Here is a 25613-nt window from a genome sequence, read left to right as displayed (position 1 = left end):
CCCTGTAGGGAGGCTCCACCCAGCATCCCATCAGCAGGTGCAGGCACAAATAACAAGGGACGCGTGGCTGCATGGGGGCGGCCAGAGCCCAGTTCTGTGTTTGCGACATCAAGGCCTCAGGACACAGACTGAGCACAGGCCACAGGCCAGGTGTCAAGCTGAGCAGCAGTGCTGTGGCCCTGGGTCTCAGTCTGCTCACTTGGAAAAGTCGCCATTTATTTATCAAGCAGCCACGAGGTGCCTGGGACCGAGCCAAGCACTTCGCTTGCAGCATCTCCTTTTGTTTTCACTGTGCCATGTGAGTTCCTTGCAGATAAAGATTTTAGCCCTGCTGCTTCTTTTATTTTGCCTGAAGGTCAGAGATCAAGAGTTTCCTTATCGAAGAAACTTGGCCCGCGTCATTGTGAACGTGGAGGATGCGAACGATCACAGTCCTTACTTTACCAACCCACTGTATGAGGCGTCTGTGTTTGAATCGGCTGCTCTGGGGTCAGCTGTGCTTCAAGTGACGGCTCTGGACAAAGACAAAGGGGAAAATGCGGAGCTCATATATACCATAGAAGCAGGTGAGAGCTGTTGCCCGGCACAGATTTTAGCATAATGTGTGGACTTCCGCCCTTGGGCGTATTTATCACCGTGTAAAATTCAGACCATTACCAAGGGAACATCTCCAAAGGAATTTTTCTGGCCAAGCAACTGCCCTTTTTGGGGTGATGATGGTGCATAAAGTTCTTGGCATTTCATGAATGTGTTTTCCATCATTGACAGCAAAGAAAGAGTTTCTTTTGTTATTTATGGTCTTAGATTTTTCTGGAGTAGAGGGAAGAAATATATAATAAACGCAGTGGCTTTTACCCATGGGCCAAGAAGCCATGGCTTCAGACTAAAATAGCCAAAGCTTTCCATCATCTGAGGGCTGCTGGGCTGTTCTGTGAATTGAATTTTAACATGTCTTTGTTAACTGGTCAATAGGTGGGCTGTGGGTTTCAGAAATTCCCACACCCTCACAGTTAGCACAAATGCCCTTCCTTGGAGGCAATCTGAGTAGCAGAGTAGATGGGAGATATGGAGTCGGAACTGTCTGCTCACCCTGAGACATAAGTGAATACAGGCTCTCATTTTGTTAGAGTTGAGATTTTTAGAAATCAGTTTAAAGCCAGACCACAGTTTACTCATGGTTTGAAGAGCAGCAACTAGAAAACACTGAGGACAGAGAGATGGATGTCTAAGCAAGAGGCAGTCCTGTGAACCAAAACGACAAATACCTTTTATCTGCTCTATTTTCTCTTCCCTTTTTCCATCTTTTTTGAATATTCAATTCTCATATTTCCAAAATGTTCTGCAACATTATGTCTGTCGTGCATAATGCCAAATGCAGTCTCCTTTCATGCCAACAATGGAAATGCTTCTTCCCATTCATTCGGATGGAGGGCATTTTTGCAAGGGGTTGAATTAAAATATGAATGCTAGAATGACAGTTTGGGACTTGGGATTTTAGGAAAGAAAAGCCAGCAACCTTCTTTTTAAAAAATGTCCCTGCCTTGAATGATAATCGGAAACTATTTCCTGAATTAAGCTCCCACATTTTACATGAGTCTGTACTGAGTTCTACTGGTGGGGGGGGGGGATAAAAATAAAAAAAGAAAAGACTTTGGCTCATAACAGTTAGGGGACCTAGAGAGTTCACCTATTTCTTTTCTACATTTCCATGGAATTTTCTTTTAACCTAAATCCTGACCAGTATTTTTTTTTAGAAATATTATTTTGCATCTCGTAATTATGTAATCCTCATTCTTTTGGTTCTACAAATAATAGGAAACTTTTCCACAAAATAACATCGTAGAAAATGTCACCTAATCCAACGATTTCTTTTTATTCTTTCTCTCTTTCTCTAAGTCTGTGTCTTTTCCCGTATTCATTCATGCATAGACACCGTTTCATGTCACTGTACTCATTTAGATGTAGGACTTTATTTCTGCCTTTCTTGTCATTTTCTAAACATTTGTCTGTGTATCTACCTGCTTTTTATCATTAAGCCTACTATTTATGCTCCTTTTAAATAGCCATACAATTTTCCAACCAATGGGGCCGAAAAGACTGCCCAATTTACCTCCCAACCTCTGTGGACTATAGCATGGTGCTCAATCATTTCTTTAACAACTGACTGAAACAAGAAAGAAAAGTTGTTTCTTTAAAATATCTTTTATGTAGAAACCTGAACTTCCAGGAAACCACAGGAACAAATTGATACCTTAAGAAAAATGAACTTTGGTTGTTTGTGTGAAACGCTAATGAGGAGTATGAAGTTCACAGTAAATCCCTTCACAGACACACAGACAGACGCACGCTGGACTTGGACTGGCTCTGGCCACGCAGGTTTCCTCCCACACGGTGGTAGGAGTGAGGTGCATCCCAGATGCTGCAGTGTTTCTAAGCGAAAGACTAGCGGTTGTGTCAAGTGTTATGTTTTGTTTAACTTTTCTCACACACCTCAGATAGCAAGAGTTTCCTGGTGGGCTGTGAATTTCCTCCCTGGCCTCTGCAGTAACTATCGGAGCTTTGGCCTGGGCTGAAGAACCAAGCGGTTTTCCAGTGCAGAGCATCATGTTTTATAAGCAGCTGGAGTTCTGTCTTGGGGCCAGAGGAGCTTCTGAGAAAGGATGCACAAGAGAGACCAAGACCAAGCGTCCAGGGAGGGTGGGGACCTCAGGGATCTCAAGATGCACACAGACAGGAAATGTAACCCTGCTTAAAACTTACTCTTCTCTCAGTCATTCAGCAAACAGTTATCGGCACCTTCCTTGCTGCGGGCACTGCCAGTAAGAGAAGCGCCGTTTTATCCAGTTGCCAAAAGTCTTCAAGAAGCCATAAATTCCAGGAAAACAAGCAGAGGTTGTTTCCCAAGCATTTAAAGGTAGCAGGAGAGAATAATCAGGAAGTGAATTCCAAGAAAATGCTTAGTCTGTTCAGGAGGGAAAGAGGAGGAGGGTCCACTTTGGACCCAATGTGTGAGCACATCATTCTGGAAGGTGTAGCAAGGGGATCGATGGCTGTGGGGGACAGGGTTATGAAGAAATGCTGGAGGTCAAAAGTGGCTCTCCAGTTTTCCCCACCATAATGTATCTCACCAGGTCATGTTCTGGGCCTGGAATGAGGGAGGACTTGGCTAGACCTGTGCGGTGGGACACTGTCATCACTGGACAGAGACACGTGGCCCTGTCAGCATTTCCCAGCCAGGGCTCCATGGAGTTGCCATTGCGGGAAGGTGCCCATTGCTTAGGCAGAGCGACTCCTGTTCCTTGGGACGGTCTGTGAATCAGTGTTCCATTCTCACTCAACTCCATGGTGCTATTTATTAAAAATTTTGAAAGTTTCCTCCTAAGATCATTGAATTTTTTGTTATCATCACAAAATGACCATTTAAGAGGCCAAGTAAAAAAACCATAGTGATGTGAAAGATTTGGGACTGAAATCAAATTGCCCTTTTTTATTAGATTTACACAGGGTGTCCCAGAAGTCACCCCTAAGTTGCCATACATAGAGAAAATAGGAAATTGTAGCTAAATGTACCTTTATTTGCAAAATATTCACTACAAAATGTTATAAAATATTCACTATATGTTGGCCACCTCTTTGAAAAGTTTTGTAACAAATATTTTCTAAATACAGGTACAAGTAGCTATAATTTCCCATTTTCTCTATGTATGGCAACTTTAGGTGTGACTTCCTCATCGAGATAGATTTTATATGAATATGACCTTTTAGTGTTCAGACATGGCAAAGTTTATTTACTAAGTATGTGGAAAGCAGTAAAGACCCAGCTGTACTAGCTGAGTGTTTCAGTACACACATCGTATAACTGCCCTCTGAATGCTGATGCCAGTGTTAATGATTTTGACATTTAATATGTCTGTGTGTGCCATCCTATAGTATTCAAAAAAAGAAAACTCCAGACGTAGTTTAATAACCAACATCTTTAACTATTGATTTAAAAGAATCTTAGACACAGAAGTGTGTGTGATCTTTGAGAAGTGTCCAAAAGCCCAATGAGATAAGCAAAAAAAGCAACTTAGTGAAGGAGACAGCCGCTTCCCAGCTCTGCGTCACACCTGCCTCTTCTCAGTCTTCCCCTTTCCTCTTCCCCCTTCCCTGCTCCTTTCTTACTTCCTCCTGTTCAGTGATCCCAGATGTCAGAGCTCCACGTCTCCAGGGCAGAGCTCAGAGCCTCCGTAGCATCACAGCCACAGCCCTTGCCAGGCCAGCTATGTCAAAGTAGGGTGTGGAATCCCCATTTCACAAGGGTTATCCCTCAAGTTCTTGGTTGCAGTACTGGTTGAGAGAATCAGCAATTTCCTGCTTTACCAGATAACCTCTCAAATACTTAGTGCAGTGATCCCGAACCTTTTTGGCACCAGGGACCAGTTTCAAGGAATATAGTTTTTCCATGGACCATGGACCATGGACCAGGGATGGAGGGGTGAGAGGTGCAGGGAGTGGTTTCAGGATGATTGAATCCCATCACACCTCCACTGCAGGTGAGATTTCCATCAGGAGCACATAACCTTGCGTTCACAGTTCACAGTAAGGGCGCAGTCGTGTGAGAATCTAAGGCCCCACTTACTGACAGGAGGTGGCAATGCCAGTGATGAGGAGCAGATGTAAACACAGGAAGCTTCACTCATTCCCCAACTACTCAACTGCTACCGAGCAGCCTGGCTCCTAACAGGCTGCCGACTGGTACGGGTCCTCAACCCAGGAGATGGGGCCCGTAGGCTTAGTGAATCAAATGGCTACCAGTTGCAACAAGGGCCTTGTGCATTTTTTGTGTCTACTTTGATGTCTGTGTGTATGCCCGAGAGGGTAGAGTGGGAGTAAAGAATAGAAGAGTGGTCAGAGAAAATGCAACTCGCAAAGTAGACAATGACTGGTGAAGAATTCTCCATGCTGAATAAAATCCCTACACCAAAGCATTGTTTTGGGTAAAGTCATTTTTGATTGAGTGAAATTACTAATTTCAGGTAGAAAAGCTTAGCTTTGGGATAATCTGAAACAAACTGACTGGGTGTTCTAAAACCATTCCCACAACCCTCCATCTTTTAACACAGAATGCAAAAGATGACACTAGCTTAGGTACAGATGCCTTTTCACTAGGGGCATGAGTGTGTGCTGGCCCACTCTGTTCCTCTTCCCACAAAGCTGCAAATGAGGAATTCCTGCACATTCTTAGACAAAAGTGTCTACTGCAATCACTCTGATATCCCAGCTGGAATTTACACAGTGCTGTGTTGTTCTTATTACCGTGTCTAACTTGGATTAAGAAGATATTGATCTAAAATTCACAAAAGTACCAGAAAGCTCATTCTAGTTACTTTTCATTACCCCTGAAGGAATGATACAGACTGCATACAATAATTGCTTTCTATGAGCCATGTTGCAGTAAGGCATCTTTCAATGAAGAGATACTCTTAAAAAAAGATGATGTGTATAATCACCCACTCATAACTCATTTCCCTTGATTTCTGTATTTTAGGGAACACCGGCAACACGTTCAAGATCGAACCAGTCCTGGGCATCATCACTGTTTCCAAAGAACCAGACATGACAACCATGGGTCAGTTCGTCCTGTCTGTCAGGGTCACAGATCAGGGTTCCCCACCAATGTCTGCCACTGCAATCGTGCGCATTTCTGTCACCATGTCTGATAATTCTCACCCAAAATTCATGCACAAAGATTACCAAGCAGAAGTAAACGAGAATGTTGACATTGGAACATCGGTCATCCTTATCTCTGCCATTAGTCAGTCTACCCTTGTTTATGAAGTCAAAGATGGAGACGTTGATGGGATCTTTACCATAAATCCATATTCTGGAGTCGTCACCACTCGGAAGGCCCTGGATTATGAGCGCACTTCCTCCTATCAGCTCATCATTCAGGCCACGAACATGGCAGGCATGGCTTCTAATGCCACAGTCAATATTCAGATTGTTGATGAAAATGACAATGCCCCAGTTTTCCTCTTTTCCCAATATTCAGGCAGCCTGAGTGAGGCTGCCCCAGTCAATAGCATTGTCAGGAACTTAGATAACAGCCCACTGGTGATTCGAGCCACTGATGCTGACAGCAACCGGAATGCTCTGCTAGTGTATCAGATTGTGGAGTCCATGGCCAAGAAGTTCTTCACAGTGGACTCCAGCACTGGTGCAATTAGAACCATTGCCAACCTGGACCACGAAACCATCGCCCATTTCCATTTTCATGTGCATGTCAGAGACAGTGGTAGCCCCCAGCTGACCGCAGAGAGTCCTGTTGAAGTCAACATTGAGGTGACAGATGTGAATGATAACCCACCTGTTTTTACTCAGGCCGTGTTTGAGACTGTCTTACTTCTACCTACGTATGTCGGAGTGGAGGTTCTGAAAGTCAGTGCCACAGACCCTGATGCCGAGGTGCCCCCTGAACTGACTTACAGCCTAATGGAAGGCAGCTTGGATCATTTTTTAATTGACTCAAATAGTGGAGTACTGACCATAAAAAACAACAACCTCTCCAAAGACCACTACATGCTGATAGCTAAAGTGTCTGATGGAAAGTTCTACAGTACATCCATGGTCAACATCATGGTTAAGGAAGCCATGGACAGTGGCCTCCACTTTACACAAAGCTTTTACTCTACGTCAATCTCAGAGAACAACACAAACATAACCAAAGTTGCTATTGTCAATGCAGTTGGAAATCGCCTTAATGAGCCCTTAAAATACAGCATCTTAAACCCAGGAAATAAATTCAAGATCAAGTCTACCTCAGGAGTCATTCAGACCACTGGAGTCCCCTTTGACCGTGAAGAGCAAGAGATATATGAGCTGGTGGTGGAAGCCAGCCGCGAGCTGGACCTTCTGCGTGTGGCCAGGGTGGTGGTCAGGGTTAGCATCGAGGACATAAATGACAATTCTCCAGTCTTTGTGGGGCTCCCTTACTACGCTGCTGTGCAAGTCGATGCTGAGCCCGGGACTCTGATCTACCAGGTGACAGCCATTGACAAAGACAAAGGTGCGAATGGAGAAGTGACCTATGTCCTACAGGATGACTATGGCCACTTTGAAATTAACCCTAATTCAGGGAATGTTATTTTAAAAGAAGCCTTCAACTCTGACTTGTCTAACATTGAGTATGGAGTTACCATTCTAGCAAAGGATGGTGGAAAGCCCTCTTTGTCTACATCTGTGGAACTCCCCATCACTATCGTCAACAAAGCAATGCCCGTGTTTGATAAACCTTTTTATACGGCATCCATTGATGAAGACATCAGGGTGGATACCCCTATTCTAAGCATCAATGCTACAAGTCCAGAAGGTCAAGGCATCATATACATCATTATTGATGGGGATCCTTTCAAACAATTTAACATTGACTTTGACACTGGGGTCCTGAAAGTTGTTAGCCCTTTGGATTATGAAGCTACATCTGTTTATAAGCTGACGATAAGAGCCAGTGATTCCCTGACTGGTGCTAGGGCTGAAGTCACCGTTGACTTGCTGGTCAATGATGTAAATGACAACCCACCTATTTTTGATCAGCCCACATACAATACAACATTATCAGAAGCATCTCTTATTGGGACACCAGTTTTGCAAGTTGTCTCTACTGACGCAGACTCAGAAAACAACAAGATGGTACATTATCAGATTGTCCAGGATACCTACAACAGCACCGATTATTTTCACATAGACAGCACAAGTGGCTTGATCCTGACAGCACGGATGCTGGACCATGAGTCAGTACAACACTGCACTTTGAAAGTCAGATCAACAGATAGTGGCTTCCCATCTCTGAGCAGCGAGGTTCTGGTTCACATCCACATCTCTGACATAAATGACAACCCTCCAGTTTTTAATCAACTCATTTATGAGTCATATGTAAGTGAATTAGCCCCACGGGGCCATTTTGTAACCTGTGTGCAAGCCTCTGATGCCGATAGCTCCGACTTTGACCGGCTGGAGTATAGCATTCTCTCTGGGAACGACCGCACGAGCTTTCTGATGGACAGCAGGAGTGGAGTCATCACACTGTCCAGCCACCGGAAGCAGCGGATGGAGCCTCTGTACAGTCTCAATGTGTCAGTCTCTGATGGATTGTTCACCAGCACGGCTCAGGTGCATATCAGCGTACTTGGGGCTAATCTCTACAGCCCTGCCTTCTCACAAAGTATATATGTAGCTGAGGTGAGAGAGAATGCAGCTGCTGGGACAAAGGTAATTCACGTTCGAGCCACAGACGGGGATCCAGGGACATACGGACAGGTCAGCTATGCCATCATCAACGACTTTGCCAAGGATCGGTTCCTCATTGACGGCAATGGGCAGGTTGTCACCACAGAAAGGCTAGACCGGGAAAACCCTCTGGAAGGAGATATCAGTATTTTTTTGAGAGCTCTTGATGGTGGAGGGAGAACAAGTTTCTGCACCGTGCGGGTGATTGTTGTGGATGAAAATGACAATGCCCCCCAGTTCCTGACAGTGGAGTACAGAGCTAGCGTCAGGGCAGATGTTGGGAGGGGCCACTTGGTCACTCAAGTGCAAGCCATGGACCCAGATGATGGAGCAAATTCAAAGATTACGTACTCCCTCTATAGCGAGGCCTCAGTCTCCGTGGCTGACCTCCTGGAGATGGATCCTGACAATGGCTGGATGGTCACAAAAGGCAATTTTAATCAGCTGAAAAATACAGTGTTGTCGTTCTTTGTCAAAGCAGTAGACGGGGGCATCCCGGTGAAGCATTCCCTCATCCCCGTCTACATCCACGTCTTGCCCCCTGAAACACTTTTGCCTTCATTCACCCAGTCTCAGTACTCCTTTGCAATTGCCGAGGATACAGCCATTGGGACCACCGTGGACACCCTGAGGGTTCTGCCCAGTCAGAATGTCCGGTTCAGCACAGTTAATGGGGACCGGCCCGAAAATAACAGAGGGGGCGTCTTCATCATAGAACAGGAAACAGGCACGATTAAGCTTGACAAGCGCCTTGACCACGAAGCTACCCCAGCTTTCCACTTTAAAGCAGCAGCCACCGTTCCCTTGGACAAGATAGACATTGTGTTTACTGTGGATGTCGATATCAAGGTATTAGACTTGAATGACAACAAGCCAGTCTTTGAAACTTCAAGCTACGAGACCATCATAATGGAAGGGATGCCCGTTGGCACCAAACTCACACAGGTGAGAGCGCAAGATGTGGATTGGGGAGCCAACGGGCAGGTCACTTACTCCCTGCACTCAGATTCCCAGCCTGAGAAGGTCATGGAGGCATTCAGCATTGACAGCAACACAGGCTGGATCAGTACCCTGAAGGACCTGGATCATGAGACAGACCCTGAATTCACCTTCTCTGTGCTGGCCTCTGACCTTGGAGAGGCATTCTCTCTTTCTTCCACCACTGTGGTTTCTGTTAAGGTGACAGATATAAATGACAATGCCCCAGTCTTTGCCCATGAGGTGTACAGAGGGAATGTGAAGGAGAGTGACCCACCTGGGGAGGTGGTGGCCGTCCTCAGCACCTGGGACAGAGACACGTCCCATGTTAATCGCCAAGTGAGCTACCACATTACAGGTAAGTCCACACCCAGGGGTTTAACCCTGTGCTCTACTTTATAAAGACAAGTGGGCGGTGGCTGCTGGGAGTAGGAGTGGGAGAGAGGAAGGGAGCTGAGAAGAGTGACCAAACCGCTCTGGGGCTCACAGAAAGATCTCTGAGCAGACTGAAGTTTTTGCTTGGTGGTTGCTATTAACTCAGCCTTAGTTTGGAGGTCACAGGTTTGCCAACAAAATATTACCTATATTGGTACCTAGTCCTTGTATCACTTCTTACTATTTAAAAAGGAGTCCAGCCAAATATCTCAGTTGAAGAAATGAAAATAATGACTTTCTTGGGGGTAGGGCCCCTGGGTAGGGTGCTGGCCATACACACCGAGGCTGGCGGGTTCAAACCCAGCCTGGGCCAGCTAAACAACAATGAAAACTGCAACAACAACAAAAAGAATAGCCAGGCATTGTGGTGGGTGCCTGTAGTCCCAGCTGCTTGGGAGGCTGAAGCAAGAGAATCACTTAAGCTTAAGAGTTTGAGGCTGCTGTGAGCTGTGATGCCATGGCACTCTACCCAGCTTGAGACTCTGTCTCAAAGAAAAAAAAGAAAGAAAGAAACTCTTTTTGGTGGGGAGCTTAACTATATTACTTGTTCCTACTTTTTTTGTTATGCTAAGAAAAACCAGTAGCTTGACTCCAGTAAGTGTCACATGCAAGTTCCCCTGGCCAGAGGAACTCATATGCACACACATATGCAAATTAAAGGACAACATTTGATCTTTCAGCAAGAAATCCTAAATTATAACTCCACATCAAGGAGTTATTTCTTCTGAAAACTGAATTTTCTTGGCTCTTTTTTCTGTCTTTTAATGGGAAAGCCCAATGAGAAATCCAAGAAAGACAAAGGTGGTCCCGAGAGTGCAGAGAAAACGCCACCCTTGCTCTGAGGAGCTGAGGCTTCCACGTCAGGGTGGAGAAGGGTCGCTACTGCTCGGGAGTAGCTTACTGAGGATGGCTGGCCTTGAAATGGAATAGGAGAGGTCAGTGGTGGAGGGGAAGTCTTCCTAAAAATCATTTGAGGGGTTGAAAGCTAATATTTTGACGTTGTCACATTCCAATGCAGAACATAAACAAACTGCCAGAAGATTTTAAAGAATCCATCAATACTCTCAGTCAGGTGGCTTCCCTTTAGAAAAACTACATTATTCAGAGTGAAAAATGAATTAATTAGAATGCCCTTAGGACACAGAGTCTGCTTAAGTATGTTAGTGGAAAAGTTAATTAATCACTACAGAATAAGATCCACCGGGAGCAAATGTGTCAGCGCTCAGGGATGCTGCAATTGGGGGCACTCAGGGATGCTGCGATTGGGGGTGTTCAGGGATGCAGCGATTGGGGACATTCTTCTCTTCTTCCCTGGTGGAACTGTTCTCTTGGTGGTATTTTCCATCTGAAACACTTAACACATTTAATGCTTAACCTGATACGTTGGATCTTTTGTCATTAAAATATATATGTGTATGTATTTCTGCAGTTAAGACATGAAAGTGGTGAGGGACAGAAAGCGGTGAGGAAAGCACCATTGTGATTTATTTGCATTTAGTTTCAGGGGAAAAATCTTCTAAGGCCTTCTGAGGGATCCTTTTCTATCTGGAAGAATTGTTAAATATTCAACCTTAATTATTTATTGATAGTCTCTGAATTCTTGATGGATGGCTTAAACTAGGGACCATCCCTTCGACTTTAACAAAGTAATGAGTACAAAGTAGCTTGAAGCTACTGTTACTATTAGCAGTGCCAACCACCAACTGATTTTAATTAGATTTAACTTTTGCTTTGGATGTAGCACAACTTGGCCATGCTGCCTCAGATTAACAAAAGATCATTAATCATTTTATGTAACAAAAGCACAGTGTGGGCCTGTGCTGAAAGCATTTAATAGAGAGGTTAAATTTGTGTACACTCAAATAAGATTCAACTAACACATAATTGAGCTCAGGCCAGTGGTGGGGAAAGGTGATATCCCAGGGAGGACCCAGAACCTCCCAGAGCATGGTTCTCAGCCACACCGCTATTGACATGTGGGGCCAAATAATTCTTTGTTTGGGGCGGGGAGTGGGGGTTGTCCTGTGCATTGTAAGATATTTGCAGCATCCCTGGCCTCTAGCCACTAGACGCTACTAGCACACACGGCTGCCGTCATCACAATCCTCCCACCACTGCAATGACTCCGGACTCTGCCCCCCAGAGCAGAGAAGGACAGTCAGCCCCAGTGGAGAACCACTGCCCCAAAGGAGTGTATGGCCCTCACCTTTTCTGCACAGTCTGCCCAATTTGGTCCCATTTATGTCATGGCTGACTCACAGTGCTGAGGTCCTTGGATGGACCACCCCACTGCCACCACAGATGACTTATGATAGAGTGAAGTTTGGCACTCGACTCCCACTCCTTCTCACTCCATCCCACCAGTAGGACTCTGGTGTTTGCCTTCTGCCTTTAAAGACTCATCATACATGGGTGAGATGGCCCCACAGTTTCCATGAAGTAGCAGCCAGCACACAGTAGGCTTTTCTTGTGTGTCCATTGTCAGTCTTCCCCTCTAGAATGTTGAGCTCTCCGGTAAGAGCCATGGGAGTGGAGGTTCGGGACAGCTTTCCTGCCACTGTAGACCTGCTTCCCAGGTCAGGGCCTGACCCAGAGGAGGTGATAAATATTTGTTGATTGCCCAAATAAATGAGATGGTGGTCACCAAACCTGACTTAACTCCCTGCCAGTTGTCTTGCCCAGGCTTTCCCTGTGTTTGAAATGACATTTCCCTTATAGAGATTAGAAGGTCAAGGTCATTTTCTTCTTCTCTCCTCTATCTTGTTCTCTAATCTGCTTTTACCTCTTTGAGGTTTAATTATATGCAAAAGTAATATTTCTAGGCTATTTCACTTTATCTCTCTCCTTTTCTTCCACTTTCCCCAATTTCACTCTGATAAGTTTGATTTAATTGCACTGCTTATCTTTAAACTACTCCTTAAATGACCCTTTCTTAGGGCTATTTAATACTAAGAGACCTTCCTCTGTCATGTAAACTTTTCTCACCCAACTTCCCATTCTTATTGAGAAGAGCAGAGCTGTACGATAAAGTCTTCATTAAAAGATTCCTTAATAGAACTAACTGCCTCTGCTTGATTGCATAATCAACAGCTAATGAAATTGTCTTGGTAACAAGAGTTACAGTATATTACAGCCTCTCTTGAGACTAAGTGGAAAGACAATTGTGTCATCCTGAGAAGCGGATTGATTGTTCACAGTTTGAATTTGATTGTCCTTAAGGGGAACTAAACAAGAGATCATCTCCAGGTCCTCTAAGTGAATTTTATTCTCTTGGAAAGTTAGTGTTTCACTTTCCACACAAGCCAAGCACATAAATATCATGCTTTGTTGCAAGAGAGGCAAAGGGAGTATCAAGATTCTTTTTTAGTATCATAAATGATACAGTTTGAGGGGCACCTGGATGACCTCTGCGGGCCTCTCAGGGTAGCTGTAGATCAAGGCATTTCATTGCACATTTTTGAAAGCTTTTTTTTTAATGCAGGAGGAAACCCCCGAGGACGGTTTGCCCTGGGCCTGGTGCAGAGTGAGTGGAAGGTCTATGTGAAGAGACCTCTAGATAGAGAAGAGCAAGACATGTACTTCCTCAACATCACTGCCACCGACGGGCTCTTCGTCACACAGGCCATGGTGGAAGTGACAGTCAGTGATGTGAATGACAATAGTCCGGTGTGTGATCAGGTGAGATTTGAAGATACAGCTCTGCTTTTGACTCTGCTTCTCTAAAATGGAATCAAAACCCATTTCACTTTTCTTTTTAAGGCCAAACTTTTGCTCTTGCCTCCAGTTGGCTATAAGAGGGTAACAGGTGGAGCCTAGGATGAAATATTCTAAACATGAAAAGATCAGGTACCGAATTACACCCCTGTCCCCTACCAAAAACAAATAGGAAACAATCTCTTAAAATGAAATAATTTTTAAGTAATTCTTAAAGAACCCTATGATATATTCTGTCTAAATCACTGAAATCATAGGAGAGAAATGCACCGCAATTCAGCATAAGATACTGGTTTGTATAAGTTTATACAACTGGTTAGTAGCAATGTTGGTGCTGAACACAGGTTTCCAGCCTCCTTATCAAGCAGCGTTTTATTACTGTATAAAACATAATGCCAACACAAGGTGCCAGTCCTAAATTTATTTTCATTCTTACTAAAATCAAATCACAATTTATTTTTTCCTTATCATGTAGATAAAGAGACAATATTGGTGCCCTGTAGCACAGAAAAGTGTTACAAACAGATTTGATCTCTCATGCCAATGAAATATTAATAGTGGCTCTTTAAAGAGTTGAAAATCAGAGGCCAGGTGCAGTCACTCAAGCCTGTAATCCTAGCACTCTAGGAGGCAGGGGTGGGTGGATTGCCTGAGCTCACAGGTTCAAGACCAGCCTGAGCAAAAGTGAGATCACATCTCTACTAAAATAAAACAAAACAGCCGAGTGTTGTGGCAGGCACCTGTAGTCCCAGCCACTTGGGAGATTGAGGCAAGAGGATCCCTTCAACCTAGGAGTTTGAGGTTTCTGTGAGTTATGATGCCATGGCACTCTACCCAGGGTGACAGAGTGAGACTGTCTTAAATAAAAGTAGCTAGGCATAGTGATGCAAGCCTATAGTCCCAGCTCCTGGAGAGGCTGAGATAAGAAGATAGCCCAAGCCCAAGAGTTTGAGGTTGCTATGAGCTATGGTGATGTGACAGCACTCTACCAAGACCGATAGACTGAGGCTCTGTCAGAAAAATCAATTAGTCAATCATAGTAGAAAACAGTTGAGGTGGCACCTTTGGCTCAAAGGAGAGGGCACTGGCCCAATATACTGGAGCTGGCAGGTTCAAACCCAGCCCTGGCCAAAAACTGCAAAAAAACCGAAACAAAACCGAAAAGCAGTCATAGGACTTACTGGGACTCAACAGAATAGTTTACCATGGTCCACGTGTGATGAGTGTCACGGTTCCAGAGGGTGGGATGTTAGCCGTTTTCTTCATCGCTATATATTCAGCACCTAGAATGGTACCGACACATAGTAGGTGCTTGGTGAGTATTTGTTGAATGAATGAGAGTGGCAGAGCAGTGGATATGCAATATCTCATAACATGTTATAATCTGGTTCTGAAATAAAGGGGAAAAACTGCAGAAACAGGGTTCTAGAAATGAATTTTTAAAGAAGTCACACACAATGCTAAATATGGCAGTTGTCCCATGAAGACTGATAATTTACTTACCTTTATTCACCTTTGTCCAGGTTGCATATACAGCATTATTTCCTGAAGACATTCCATCAAATAAAATCATCCTGAAGGTCAGCGCCAAGGATGCTGATATTGGATCCAATGGAGATATACGATACTCTCTCTACGGACCCGGAAACAATGAATTCTTTCTAGATCCAGAAAGTGGTAAGGTGAAATTTGTTCTTTGAGTAAATGTCATCGTTAATCCATAAAAGAAGTTAAACTCTGGTCTGGTCTTATCAGATAGTTAGTATAGGTCTAGCAGATAGTTAGTATACTTGACATCATGGAGTGGAGATGAACTGACCATAGGCAGATTAATAGGAGAAAAGACATACAGATTTATTTAGGTGCACATGGTTTTTAGAGTCCTGAAAATATGAAACTCAAAGAAGGGCCAGAAGCTTTAATACCCTCTTCATAAGGGAAAGAGAAGTGGGAGAAAATATGTGATTCTAGATGAGTAGTGAATTATCTGGGGGGGAGGGCGGATGGATGGACCTAAGAGACAAACATTATCTTATAAATGATCCTTACAGAAAACTTAATGAGGCCAGCAAATTGTGGGACAGTGAGGAACTGAACAAAGGCGAATGACGCGGGTAAAGTCTCCCAGATGATCTCTTGCATCTGTCCTCAAAAGACTGGATGGAAAGTCTTTGGGGCATTCTGATGCCTTCTAGTTTCCTTTCTCTTCTCCAGTGGTCGGTTTTTCCTGGTTATTTGATGACATTCCTAGGGAAAGGGGTCTTTAGACAATTGGACTTCTTTTGGAAAGAAATTTTCTTTCCAGGCCCAATAACGAAATTCCAGGGAGAGGACACTTCCCTGCAGTTGGAGTGGCAGAGAAAGAAACAAGAGAAGGTTAGAAATTTTTTGATTCTAAGGTATCTTCTAAGGCAGTGGTTCTCAACCTTCCTAATGCCGTGACCCTTTTGTAGCAATCAAATTAATTTTATGGTTGGGGGTCACCACAACATGAGGAACTGTTTTAAAGGGTTCTGGCATTAGGAAGGTTGAGAACCACTGTTCGAAGGCCTTCCAGATGCTTTTAATTCAAAGTCTTTGGCATGCCAAAGCACTTCAACAACAGGACTGATGCTCAGGGTCTTGGCTCTGTCTAAGAAATAGTAAGAGCATATGGTGTCCAAATACGGTTGCTCTGGACCACACAAAGTTTATGTGGTTTATAAAACTTGCCTAGACTTTCCCTACTTGTATTAGAATAAAGTCGGCAGACATCTCTATTTGCTTCCTCTGTTTCTCACATCTCTGTGTTAAGGCACATGCTCGTAACAGGCATAAATCAAGTCATATCACAAATGCAGGTTGCCATGCAAACCAGACCACAATGCCAAGGAAAGAAAGCTTCTCATTTCCAAATCCCTTTTGGGTCCTTTTCTGACTCTCACCAACATAGTTGTCTGGTTTTTATTGGACATTCACGCCATGTACCCTCAGATTTGCTTGCTAATTCAGGTAAAATTTACAAGGTGAAAGGTTATACAAGCTAGAGGCAGATGATGCCTGCGTTAAAGGCCAGAGATAATGGAAAAGTCATTTTCTGAGGAGGCAACTATTTTAGGGCTGTGAATTGAATGATCCATCCAATGGCGATTTTTAAATGAAGTGTAAAGATTGATGAGCTTGCACATTTTCAGCTGTGTTGGCCCCAGTGAACAGTAACTAACTAGCTACATGGGAGCATACCTCTTAGCTCCCTGGCCTGGTGATGATTTCCTCCGGAGGTAACATTTGTGAGTAAATGGTAGACATAAAAACACTTAATGGAACATTTGTGGTAAATTCCAAGATTTAAAAAAAAAAAAAATCGTGTCCATGGGATATTATTCCCCAGTAGGGAAGGCAGACAAGTAAACCAATAATGATAATAAAAGAGAGAAATGAAATGAGTATTCAGGAAAAATATCAGGGGAGCTATACTAGACACAGAGAAAGAAGTAACTAATATTCTGAAGAGCGGGGAAAGGAGGCTGTTTTAAGGAAGAGCTTGTACTCGAGCTGAGCAGGAGTCCAGTAGTGACAGCGGGACATGGGGACAGCGTGACCCAAGACACTGTACACTCAGGAGATGTTACATGCTGGAGGGGCAAGCAGGCAGCATCAGGTCAGATCGTGGAGGGTCTTGAGTGTCCAGCTGCAAAGCCAGTGGCTGCTTTTTGAAGAGGAGAGGGAAAGGACCCAACCTGTGTTTGAGGAGTGGCTTGGTGTGCTGGGGCTGCTGTAGGAGGAGCTGCCTTATGAATATAGCTATCTCCATCTGAATAATGTCCACTAAGTTTGTTTATGTGTGCTAATATTTCATGAGTCATGCTTTTTGCCAAGTAGTATTTACCCAGGTTTGTCACTGTACTTGTTATCATTATCTGTTGAAACTTAAACAACAAAAGAAAAACTCCATGGGAGCCACCACCCAGCACCAGAACAGCAGTTCCAACAGTTAAAGTACAGACACAGAAGCCCTCCTTGCTGGCTGCCGAGTCACTGCTCCTCCAAGCTCCTCCCACTGTCCCCATATGAGCCCTCCCCCAGTACCACAGGCCCTTCCATAATCCAGGAAGGAAAGGATCAGCCCTGGCCCAGTCATAGTCCTTCAAATGCTATTCTGCTAAAGCCACCCTCTGTTTCGATTGCCTGTTATCCCCTAAAAGATGGAATAAAAAATAAGTGTCTGGAAGCAAAGACACCGTCCTTCTGAGTCTATGAGTTGTTGAGGAGTTGTTGACCATCAGAGATCCAAAGGTGATGGTCCATTCTCTATGCTTTCTCTGGAGATAGAGTAGGAAGCCAGAGACCGATCACCAGAGTGGATCTTGAGAGGTTTAGAGAGATATGGGGCTCTTTCATGTAGCTTAAAGAAAGGACCTTTGATACCAGAAGATCCTCAGAAGCTGGTTTGTTGCTGCATCCAGAATCCCATATATTTTTCCTGATGTTTACAAATAATTGAATGTTCTGTATCTTCCAAAAGTATGGGGTACTTGGACCAAGTGCCATTGGTCCTTCCTGTATTGGGAATGCTTTATATAGTTGACCCTCTGCTCTTTAAAGGAAGACAACTTTTGAAAAGCCGGACCCATCATGCTGCCATTTACTTTCCCAGGTGAGTTGAAAACCTTGGCTCTGTTGGACCGTGAGCGGGTCCCTGTGTACAACCTGATCGCCAGAGCCACGGACGGGGGCGGGAGGTTCTGCCAGTCTGACATCCGCCTGATCCTGGAGGATGTGAACGATAACCCTCCCATGTTTTCTTCTGACCACTACAACGCCTGTGTCTATGAGAACACGGCCACGAAGGCTCTGTTGACCAGAGTTCAAGCCGTGGACCCTGACGTTGGTAAGTCCCTTGCCCTGGCCGGGCCGCTCCCTGTTCACACAGTGGACACACTGTCTTTCTTTCATGTTATGAGAACCTTCATCAGCACACTTGGTGCCTTACTTCATCTGCATGAGAAAACCCTGCAAGTAATCCTCTCTCCTCTTTCTGCGCTTTGAAGAAGAGATGCTATGAATTCCTTTACCTTGTAGCAGAGGGTTTTGGGTTGGTTTGGTTATTTTTTTATGGGCTTTCTTTTTTTGACCTTTTGAATACAATGATAGCTTCCTCGCTTGCCTATTCCTCCTGCACATGGGTAAAGGCTGTGTTGTGAGGCAGGGAGGATTCCTTTCCATTTCTTTGAAGAATTGCATCAGAGGCTTTGGCTGAAATATGACAATCTCGATTTATTGTAGTGCCCCACAGTGCAAAGACCAGTTACCAAATGTGCTACCAGTCCAATGCGGATTCTTTAAAATGCCGTTTTCCAGAGTATTTTTGTCACATGTAAGCTGGCATTACTGGTAGGCAGAGTGGGGGTGGGGGAGATAAGGGATTAGAATTGGAAGTTGCTAATAAAGTTTGTGTTCAAATCTACTTTACATAATGAGATGGTGAGTTGGAAAAGACTGGAGTTAATTGCTAGGTAGACCTTCTGAGAATGCATAAGTTATTGAGGTGACTACATGATGGAATGGAAATATGAAAGGGCATAGAGACAGCCTCTTGGTTGTGCATTTTAAGAGCTGTAAATCAGAGGACTAACTAGGGAATGATGGGTGTGTCTGCTATGCTAAACAGGCCTTTATGTAATTCAGTGTCTTACTGCTTAATTCTGAATTGAAAGAAAAATTATTGGACTAATGGAAGAGTAAATACATGATAATTAGTTGAAAACAAACATAGAGCCCAGGGTCTCTACGTATTTCCCCTTAGAGAAATTAGTGGCTACACTTTGAATTATTGCTCTTAGCTCATTAGCATAATTTTCGGGGCTGAATACCAACCCTTTTAAAGTCTGTATGTTACAGAGCTTTGTGAAAAATGGGAAACAGGAAAAGACTGTTATTGACATATAATTATGTAATACCTACAAATACTTTTTTAGAAGGAGGATTAGAAAACATTCTCTGGGCTTTTATTAACAGATGACTTTTAGGGGGAAAGAGGACAGAATTAATGCAAATGAATCTTTTAATCAGTTTAAATTTGATTTTGAGAATGTATAATTAGACCACAGATGAAATTTTAAAAGCTAAAAGGTTGGAATTTTCCTACTGACTCTTTTCACAAAGGAACTGGGTGTACTCAAGCTCCTGGAGATTGAACATGGGAGTCTGGTCAGGGCACATGGCAGTCAGTGTGTGGGTGGCTGGCGTGTCACTGACTCCCAGAGGCTGCCCCTGGAGCTGTTCTGCAAGGTAGTGAAGAATCTACAGTTAGCTGTGTTCTTTCACTTCTGAGTCAGATGAACAGGCTAGGAGTTGGAGAAGAAGGAACGTCTTGACTCTTGGGGCCGAGCATGGTGGCTGACGCCTATAATCCTAGCACTCTGGGAGGCTAAGACAGGTGTGTTGCCTAAGTTCACAGGTTCAAGACCAGCCTGCGCAAGTGCAAGACCTCAACTCAAAAAAAAAAAAAAAAATAGCCAGACATTGCAGAAGATGTCAAGGACATTAGGTGCCTGTAGTTCCAGCTACTTGGGAGACTGAAGCAAGACAATTACTTGAGCCCAAGAATTAGAGATTGCTGTGAGCTCTGACACCATAGCACTCTACTGAGGGCAATAAAGTGAGACTCTGTCTCAAAAAAAAAGAGAAGAAAGTCTCAACTCTGAGCATGTAACATGGCAGAGATGATAAGACTAAAGCAGTGGTCCCCAGCCTTTTTGGCATCAGGGTCCATTTTTCCACTGACCGGGGAGGTGGGGGGACAGGTGGAACAGGAGGGGAATTCAGGGCATGCTAGCTGTGGGGAGTGATGGCTATAAATACAGATGAAGTTTCACTTGCTGTCCTGCCAGTCCCCTCCTGTGTGGCCCACCTTCCTAATGGGCCAGAACCTTTTTGGTACAAGGACCTGGTTTCACAGAAGATAGTTTTTTTTCCAGGGATGGGAGTGTGGAGAAGGTGTGAGAGGTGGAGGCATGTGGAGGCAGAGCTCAGGCAGTGATGCTGTGAGACCTGGCTCCTAACAAGCCATTGACCCAGTACTGATCCACAGCCCAAGGATTGGGAACCACAGCAAAAGGCCCAAAGCAGAATGAAGACCTTGCCAGCACCTTGAGTAGCTTTTTGTGACAATAAATAAAAGGTTTGTCTTTAATAAAGCATCAGATAGAGACAGAGACTGCAGATACCACCTGGGTATAAACTGTATTCACCAGGCTGCGGTATCAGCCTCAGAAAACTGTAGCATAAGACTCCAGATTCTGGTTCAATTTCTTAGTTTTAGTAGAAGGTCTCCTTTAGCTTTAAAAAAGTTAAAGAAAAGAAAAGAAGTAAGGTAGGTGGAAAAGAACAAATCAACACTCCAACTCTCATAAAGATATAAGCTATGCCCCTGGCACCACGTGGTGGGAGAGGTGGAGGTCTGGGTCAGAGCTGGCAGGGGATTTCAGTAGCAGTGGTGTTAAGCCCAACCTGAGATCAAACCCCTGGCTGTCAGTGCTGGGTGGCTTATGAAACTGGAATTTGTGGCCTGATCAGGACACTTCTCGTCTTTAGAGTGACCATTTTCCATCTCTCATAAGAGATCACAAACAAATGTGATCCTGTGCACTGTGATCACCAAGTTGTTGAGTGAGGAATTCATCCTGGGGCCAAAGTGAACCTCAAGCCAGAAGCTGAGTTTGCAGAGGAACGGCCATCAAGCTGGGTCCAGCCTGCCAGGATCTTTAGTTTGGCTTACACATTGTTCAAAGTAGTAGGAATAAGTTTTCAACATTTGAAAGTCATATTTTTATTTGAAGTGTAGATTTTCAGTATTTTTTGAAAACAGCAAACTCAGAAGCCACAGCCATTCCAGGCGCACAGGTCCCTCTGTGGCAGGAGCTAAATAGCAGCTGGTCCTTCACATCGGCCACAGCTCTCACCCTCCCCCTTTCCAGCCAGGTCACTTGCTTTAGTTACCTCCCGACTTGTTTGCAGCCCCTTCTGTAATGTGACAAGGAGATGAGTGATTTTTCTTTAATTTTCGTTTTGAAATAATTATAGGTTCACAGGAGTTGCAAAGTCATTTACAGGAAAGTCAACTGCTCTTTTCACCCAGCCCTTTTCCCAGTGGAAAGGGAGCCTAGCAAGGCTTTAGTGCACCATCAAAACAAGGAAATTGACACAGCTACCATAGAACTTACTCAGATTTCAGTGTGTGTGTGTGTTTCTTTCTTTCTTCTTTTTGTTTTTTGCTCTTGTACTTCAGAATTTTTTTCCTCTTAATTTTTTTTATTAAATCATAACTGTGTACATTAAAATTGTGGCATATGTATACCATGGAATATTATACAGCCTTAAAAAATATGTGTGTGTTTCTATGCAATGTTATCGCCTGTGCAGCTTCATGTAACTACCACCACATTCTTCCATCACTAGTCTCCCTCTTGCTGCCCTTTAGAGCCACCCTCCCCTCCCCCTCCACCTCCATCCCCACTCCTAACCCATAGCAATCACTAGTCTCCATATCTATAATTTTCCTTATTTCAAAAATGCTATTTAAATGAAATAGTATGGTTGTAGCCTTTTGAAATTGGGATTTTTTTCACTCAGCATAATTCCCTTGAAATTCATCTGAGTTGTTTAATTGATTTTTGATCCTGGTGAAGAAAATTGGGTCCCTTTTATATAAATGGTAGGGATATTTGGTTCATGAAACTTCTTTTGGTAAGCATATTCTGTTACCTGAAGTTGTGAATTATTTCATCAGTGCAACAATCTAAATGTTTGTTCCACTGTATAATTTATGCATTAGAATCTAATCTCCAATGTGTCTATATTAAGAGGTATAGGCTTTGGTGGTGATTAGGTCAGGTGGGCAGAGCCCTCATTAATGGGATTAGTGCCCTTTTAAAAGAGTCTTGAGGGAGTGGGTTTGCTCCCTCTGCTGTGTGAAAACATATAGAAGGCTCTCTTTACAAGGAACACACCCCCCACGTACCTTGGATCTGCTAGCACCTTGATCTTGGACTTCTCAGCTTCTAAAACTGTGAGCTACAAGTTTCTGTTGTTTATGAATTGCCCATTCTCAGCATCTTACCATAGCATCGTAAATGGACTGAGACAACCAGCCTTTCACTTTATTACACTAGGTCACTACAAACTACAGAGGAAAGACAAGAATATATTAATCCAAGACTTGATCCTGGAGTTTAATGAGCTCAAAGCCTTTACTATGACATACTAAACTTTCATTTCCTAATTTTAAAGTATATTATTGCTCTTAGCCAAACAACTCTTACCTAATTATTTATAATGAACTAACAGAGTAACTCCCTAGGTCAAAATAAAATAAAAACAGAGGAAGGCAAAATAATTTTAACACCCTTATGAGTTCTAAGAAATATTGTGGTAACTGTCCAGATTTTAGCATTAAGTTCTTAATTTTCCTATCAAATGGAAATATCTTCAATCTGAGGGGCGGAGACAAGATGGCCGTCCTGAGCCAGCTTTCCACAGAGGCTCCCATCCAGAAGGAGAGTTAAAGGACAGAAGTTTAGCAAGTAAACTGATGGTTTGGAGCTGAGCCAAGAGAGGAGGTTGAAGAATGCACATCAACCCTGCTGAGGTCAGCTGCAACCCCAAGAAATATCTTCAATCCCATAAACTGGTGACATGACATCCTAACCCAAAATTTATAAAAATTTAATCTTTTCAGTAAAGGGGAGAAACACTTTGTTACATTACCTCCATAGAGTTAATAGGCTACTATTTAGCCTACTTCTCAGAGGTTTCCAGTTTTGAGGATTTTTTAAACTAGAAAATGGAATTTGCAATGATAACGATCAAAGCTCAAAACCTGTAACCATTTTAGGAAAGTAACATGAAAATAAAATGTAAATTTGCACTAGAAATTAAGCCACAGCCCATGATTTATAAAGAGGACAATTCCTAGGTATTTGAGATGTAAGAAAACATGTTTTTTCTGTTATGGATCAGGGACATAAGCAAAGGAAATGTTGTAGTGAGCCACTCACTCCTTTCTTATAAAGTATTTCCTGAAAGGTTGGATTTTTTTTTCAGTGATTTCAGGGGCTTGGAGGCTCAGAGCACACGTTACTGTTATTTTCCATTCAATTTAATAAATATTAAATGAGCCAGTAGGTAACAGGCACTACAGAAGGAGCAGCAAGGTTCTCAGAGATGAGGAGTGCTCAGTGACAGGCCTCAGGCAACGGTAAAAGGGAGGTGGGGCCCACAGCCGTAATGAAAGGCAGCCTTCCCAGAACGCACAAGACATCTGCAGGAGGAATGCTGTCAGGAAGACAGGGAGAAAGTTGGATGAGCCCAGATAAACAGTCAGTGGAACATCATATGGTCTAGGACGTAGGAGAGATGGGTGAGAGAGGAAAAGCAGACGGGGCCTGGCTGTGGGTTTTCATGAAGGTCAGGGATTGTGTACTTAACAGGAAGGGAAAAAAAAAAACCAAACACTTTCAAGAAAATAAGTAACCAATTCTGGTGTGGGGGATGCTAATCTGAAAAGAGCCTCTAACATGCATTGAAATGAGGCAAACCAGGAGATAAGGAAGCCACTAGGTAGATATTGAGAAGGTGGTGGCTCTGGGACTTGAAGAGGCAGATGAGATTGAGATTTCAGACTTGAAATCTGTAGATTTTGTCACTTAACTGGCCTGCAGGCCAGGTAGACTGGCTCGTCAAGATTTCAAAGTAGGGAGCCAGGTAAAGGTGCTGCACAAACAGAAACGGCAATAGGTCCAAATTTGGATCGGTGTAGAGAAAGATGAAAACTTGGGGACATGTTGGAAATTAAAGGAAGAAGTCAGGAGCAAAGAGGAGTTTGATGCTCGTGACAAAATGGAGAGGGATCTTGCCTTCTGGGAGTGTATGGTCATAGTGGGAAACAGGCATGCTCAAAGGAGCATTCCAAGAAAAATATGAGAAATGTGGTAATGGAAGGAATCACATCTGTAAAAGTAGTGATTTTGTCAAGATTAGCCATATAACACAAGTAAAATACTACACAGGTCCCTTTGGGACCAGTAAAATGAAAGCAATGAGTTTTTAACTGGGGCAACTCAGAGAGGACTCACAAAGTGGTCTTAGCATTGGAGTTGGCTCTTAAGGGTTGAGGCTTGAATGTGGTTAGATAGAGAAGGTCAAGATAGAGGAGACAGAGCGATATGAGGATCATCTTAGCTAGGATAGGCTCCTCTAGGCTAGGATAATTTTTTTAATGTCTCAGTGGCCTCATGCAGCAAAAGTTTAATGCTTTCCCAGTTGAAGTGCCTGTCAGTGGAAGTTCATCCAGTGACTCAGACATCGGGTCCCTCCATCCTGTCTGTCATCACCACCTTCTTGGCATTTACCTTCCAAGGTTCCTGATCTGGGAGAGAGAGGGATGAAGGTAGTGTGCCAGCTCTTAGCAGCTTCAGCTGGGAGAGACCACCTCACTCTGCTGCTGGCCCTGAGCAGGGGTGGCACAGGCCAGCCCACCTGCACACAGGGGAGGCCATGGGGGATTTGGTGAGCACTCATGGTTTCTGCCACAGTGATGAAGGCAGGAAAGGGAGCTGCCCGGCAGGTCCCAAAGAAGTGGGAGAGGATGACCCTCCCTCACTCAGACAAGTAGATGAGCCTCAGCAGCGTGAGGAACCCCTGGCCCTTAGAAAGGAAAAGAAAGATAAATCAGAAAGGAAAGAGCTGGAACCCAATGGAAGGCCATCAAAGGGAGGTGCAGAGGAAAACCCAACGTGAGGCATCCAGCTGCCCTCCTGAGATGGCGCTCCTGGCCTGCTCTGGCAGTCAGACCACAGGGATGCCCTAACTGTCCCTAAGGAGCACATCTCCCAGTAACTAGATTAATCAAGAGCCCACAGGGGCCTGGGGAAAGACCTAGGGCTGTGCACCCCTGTCCCTATGTGGCCTGTTAGGAACTCAGCCGCACAGTAGGTGGTGAGTAGCAGGCGAAGGAATGGAGTGCACCATACTTGTAGCCCCAGCTCACATCATCACCTATGTCAGTGTTAGATTCCCACCAAGGTGTGAACCCTTTCCATAAACGGCACATCTTTGGTGTTTCCCTGAGTGGAGTTGAAGCACATTCTTCTTAGTAAAGTATCACCAGACTGGGAGGAAAATATCCAATGTACTCAATACTAATATGAAACCAATATATAAACAACCACACACCCACA

At 44.0% G+C, this 25613-nt stretch overlaps 1 protein-coding gene across 1 annotated transcript in view; it reads left to right on the top strand.

Annotated features, from left to right (window-relative positions):
* The window catches only part of FAT3 (FAT atypical cadherin 3), a 541807-nt gene that overhangs the window by 442371 nt on the left and 73823 nt on the right, over positions 1-25613 (top strand). The window contains exons 8-12 of the mRNA XM_003780826.2: positions 356-566; positions 5531-9604; positions 13163-13359; positions 14919-15072; positions 18032-18265. Coding sequence (XP_003780874.1) covers positions 356-566; positions 5531-9604; positions 13163-13359; positions 14919-15072; positions 18032-18265 — 4870 coding nt within the window. The remainder of the gene's footprint in view (positions 1-355; positions 567-5530; positions 9605-13162; positions 13360-14918; positions 15073-18031; positions 18266-25613) is intronic.

The sequence above is a fragment of the Otolemur garnettii genome, unplaced genomic scaffold, assembly GCF_000181295.1.
Source record: "Otolemur garnettii isolate 467f Iridium unplaced genomic scaffold, OtoGar3 scaffold00001, whole genome shotgun sequence".
Classification (NCBI taxonomy): Eukaryota; Metazoa; Chordata; class Mammalia; order Primates; family Galagidae; genus Otolemur; species Otolemur garnettii.
This window is presented reverse-complemented; position numbering and strand designations above follow the sequence as displayed.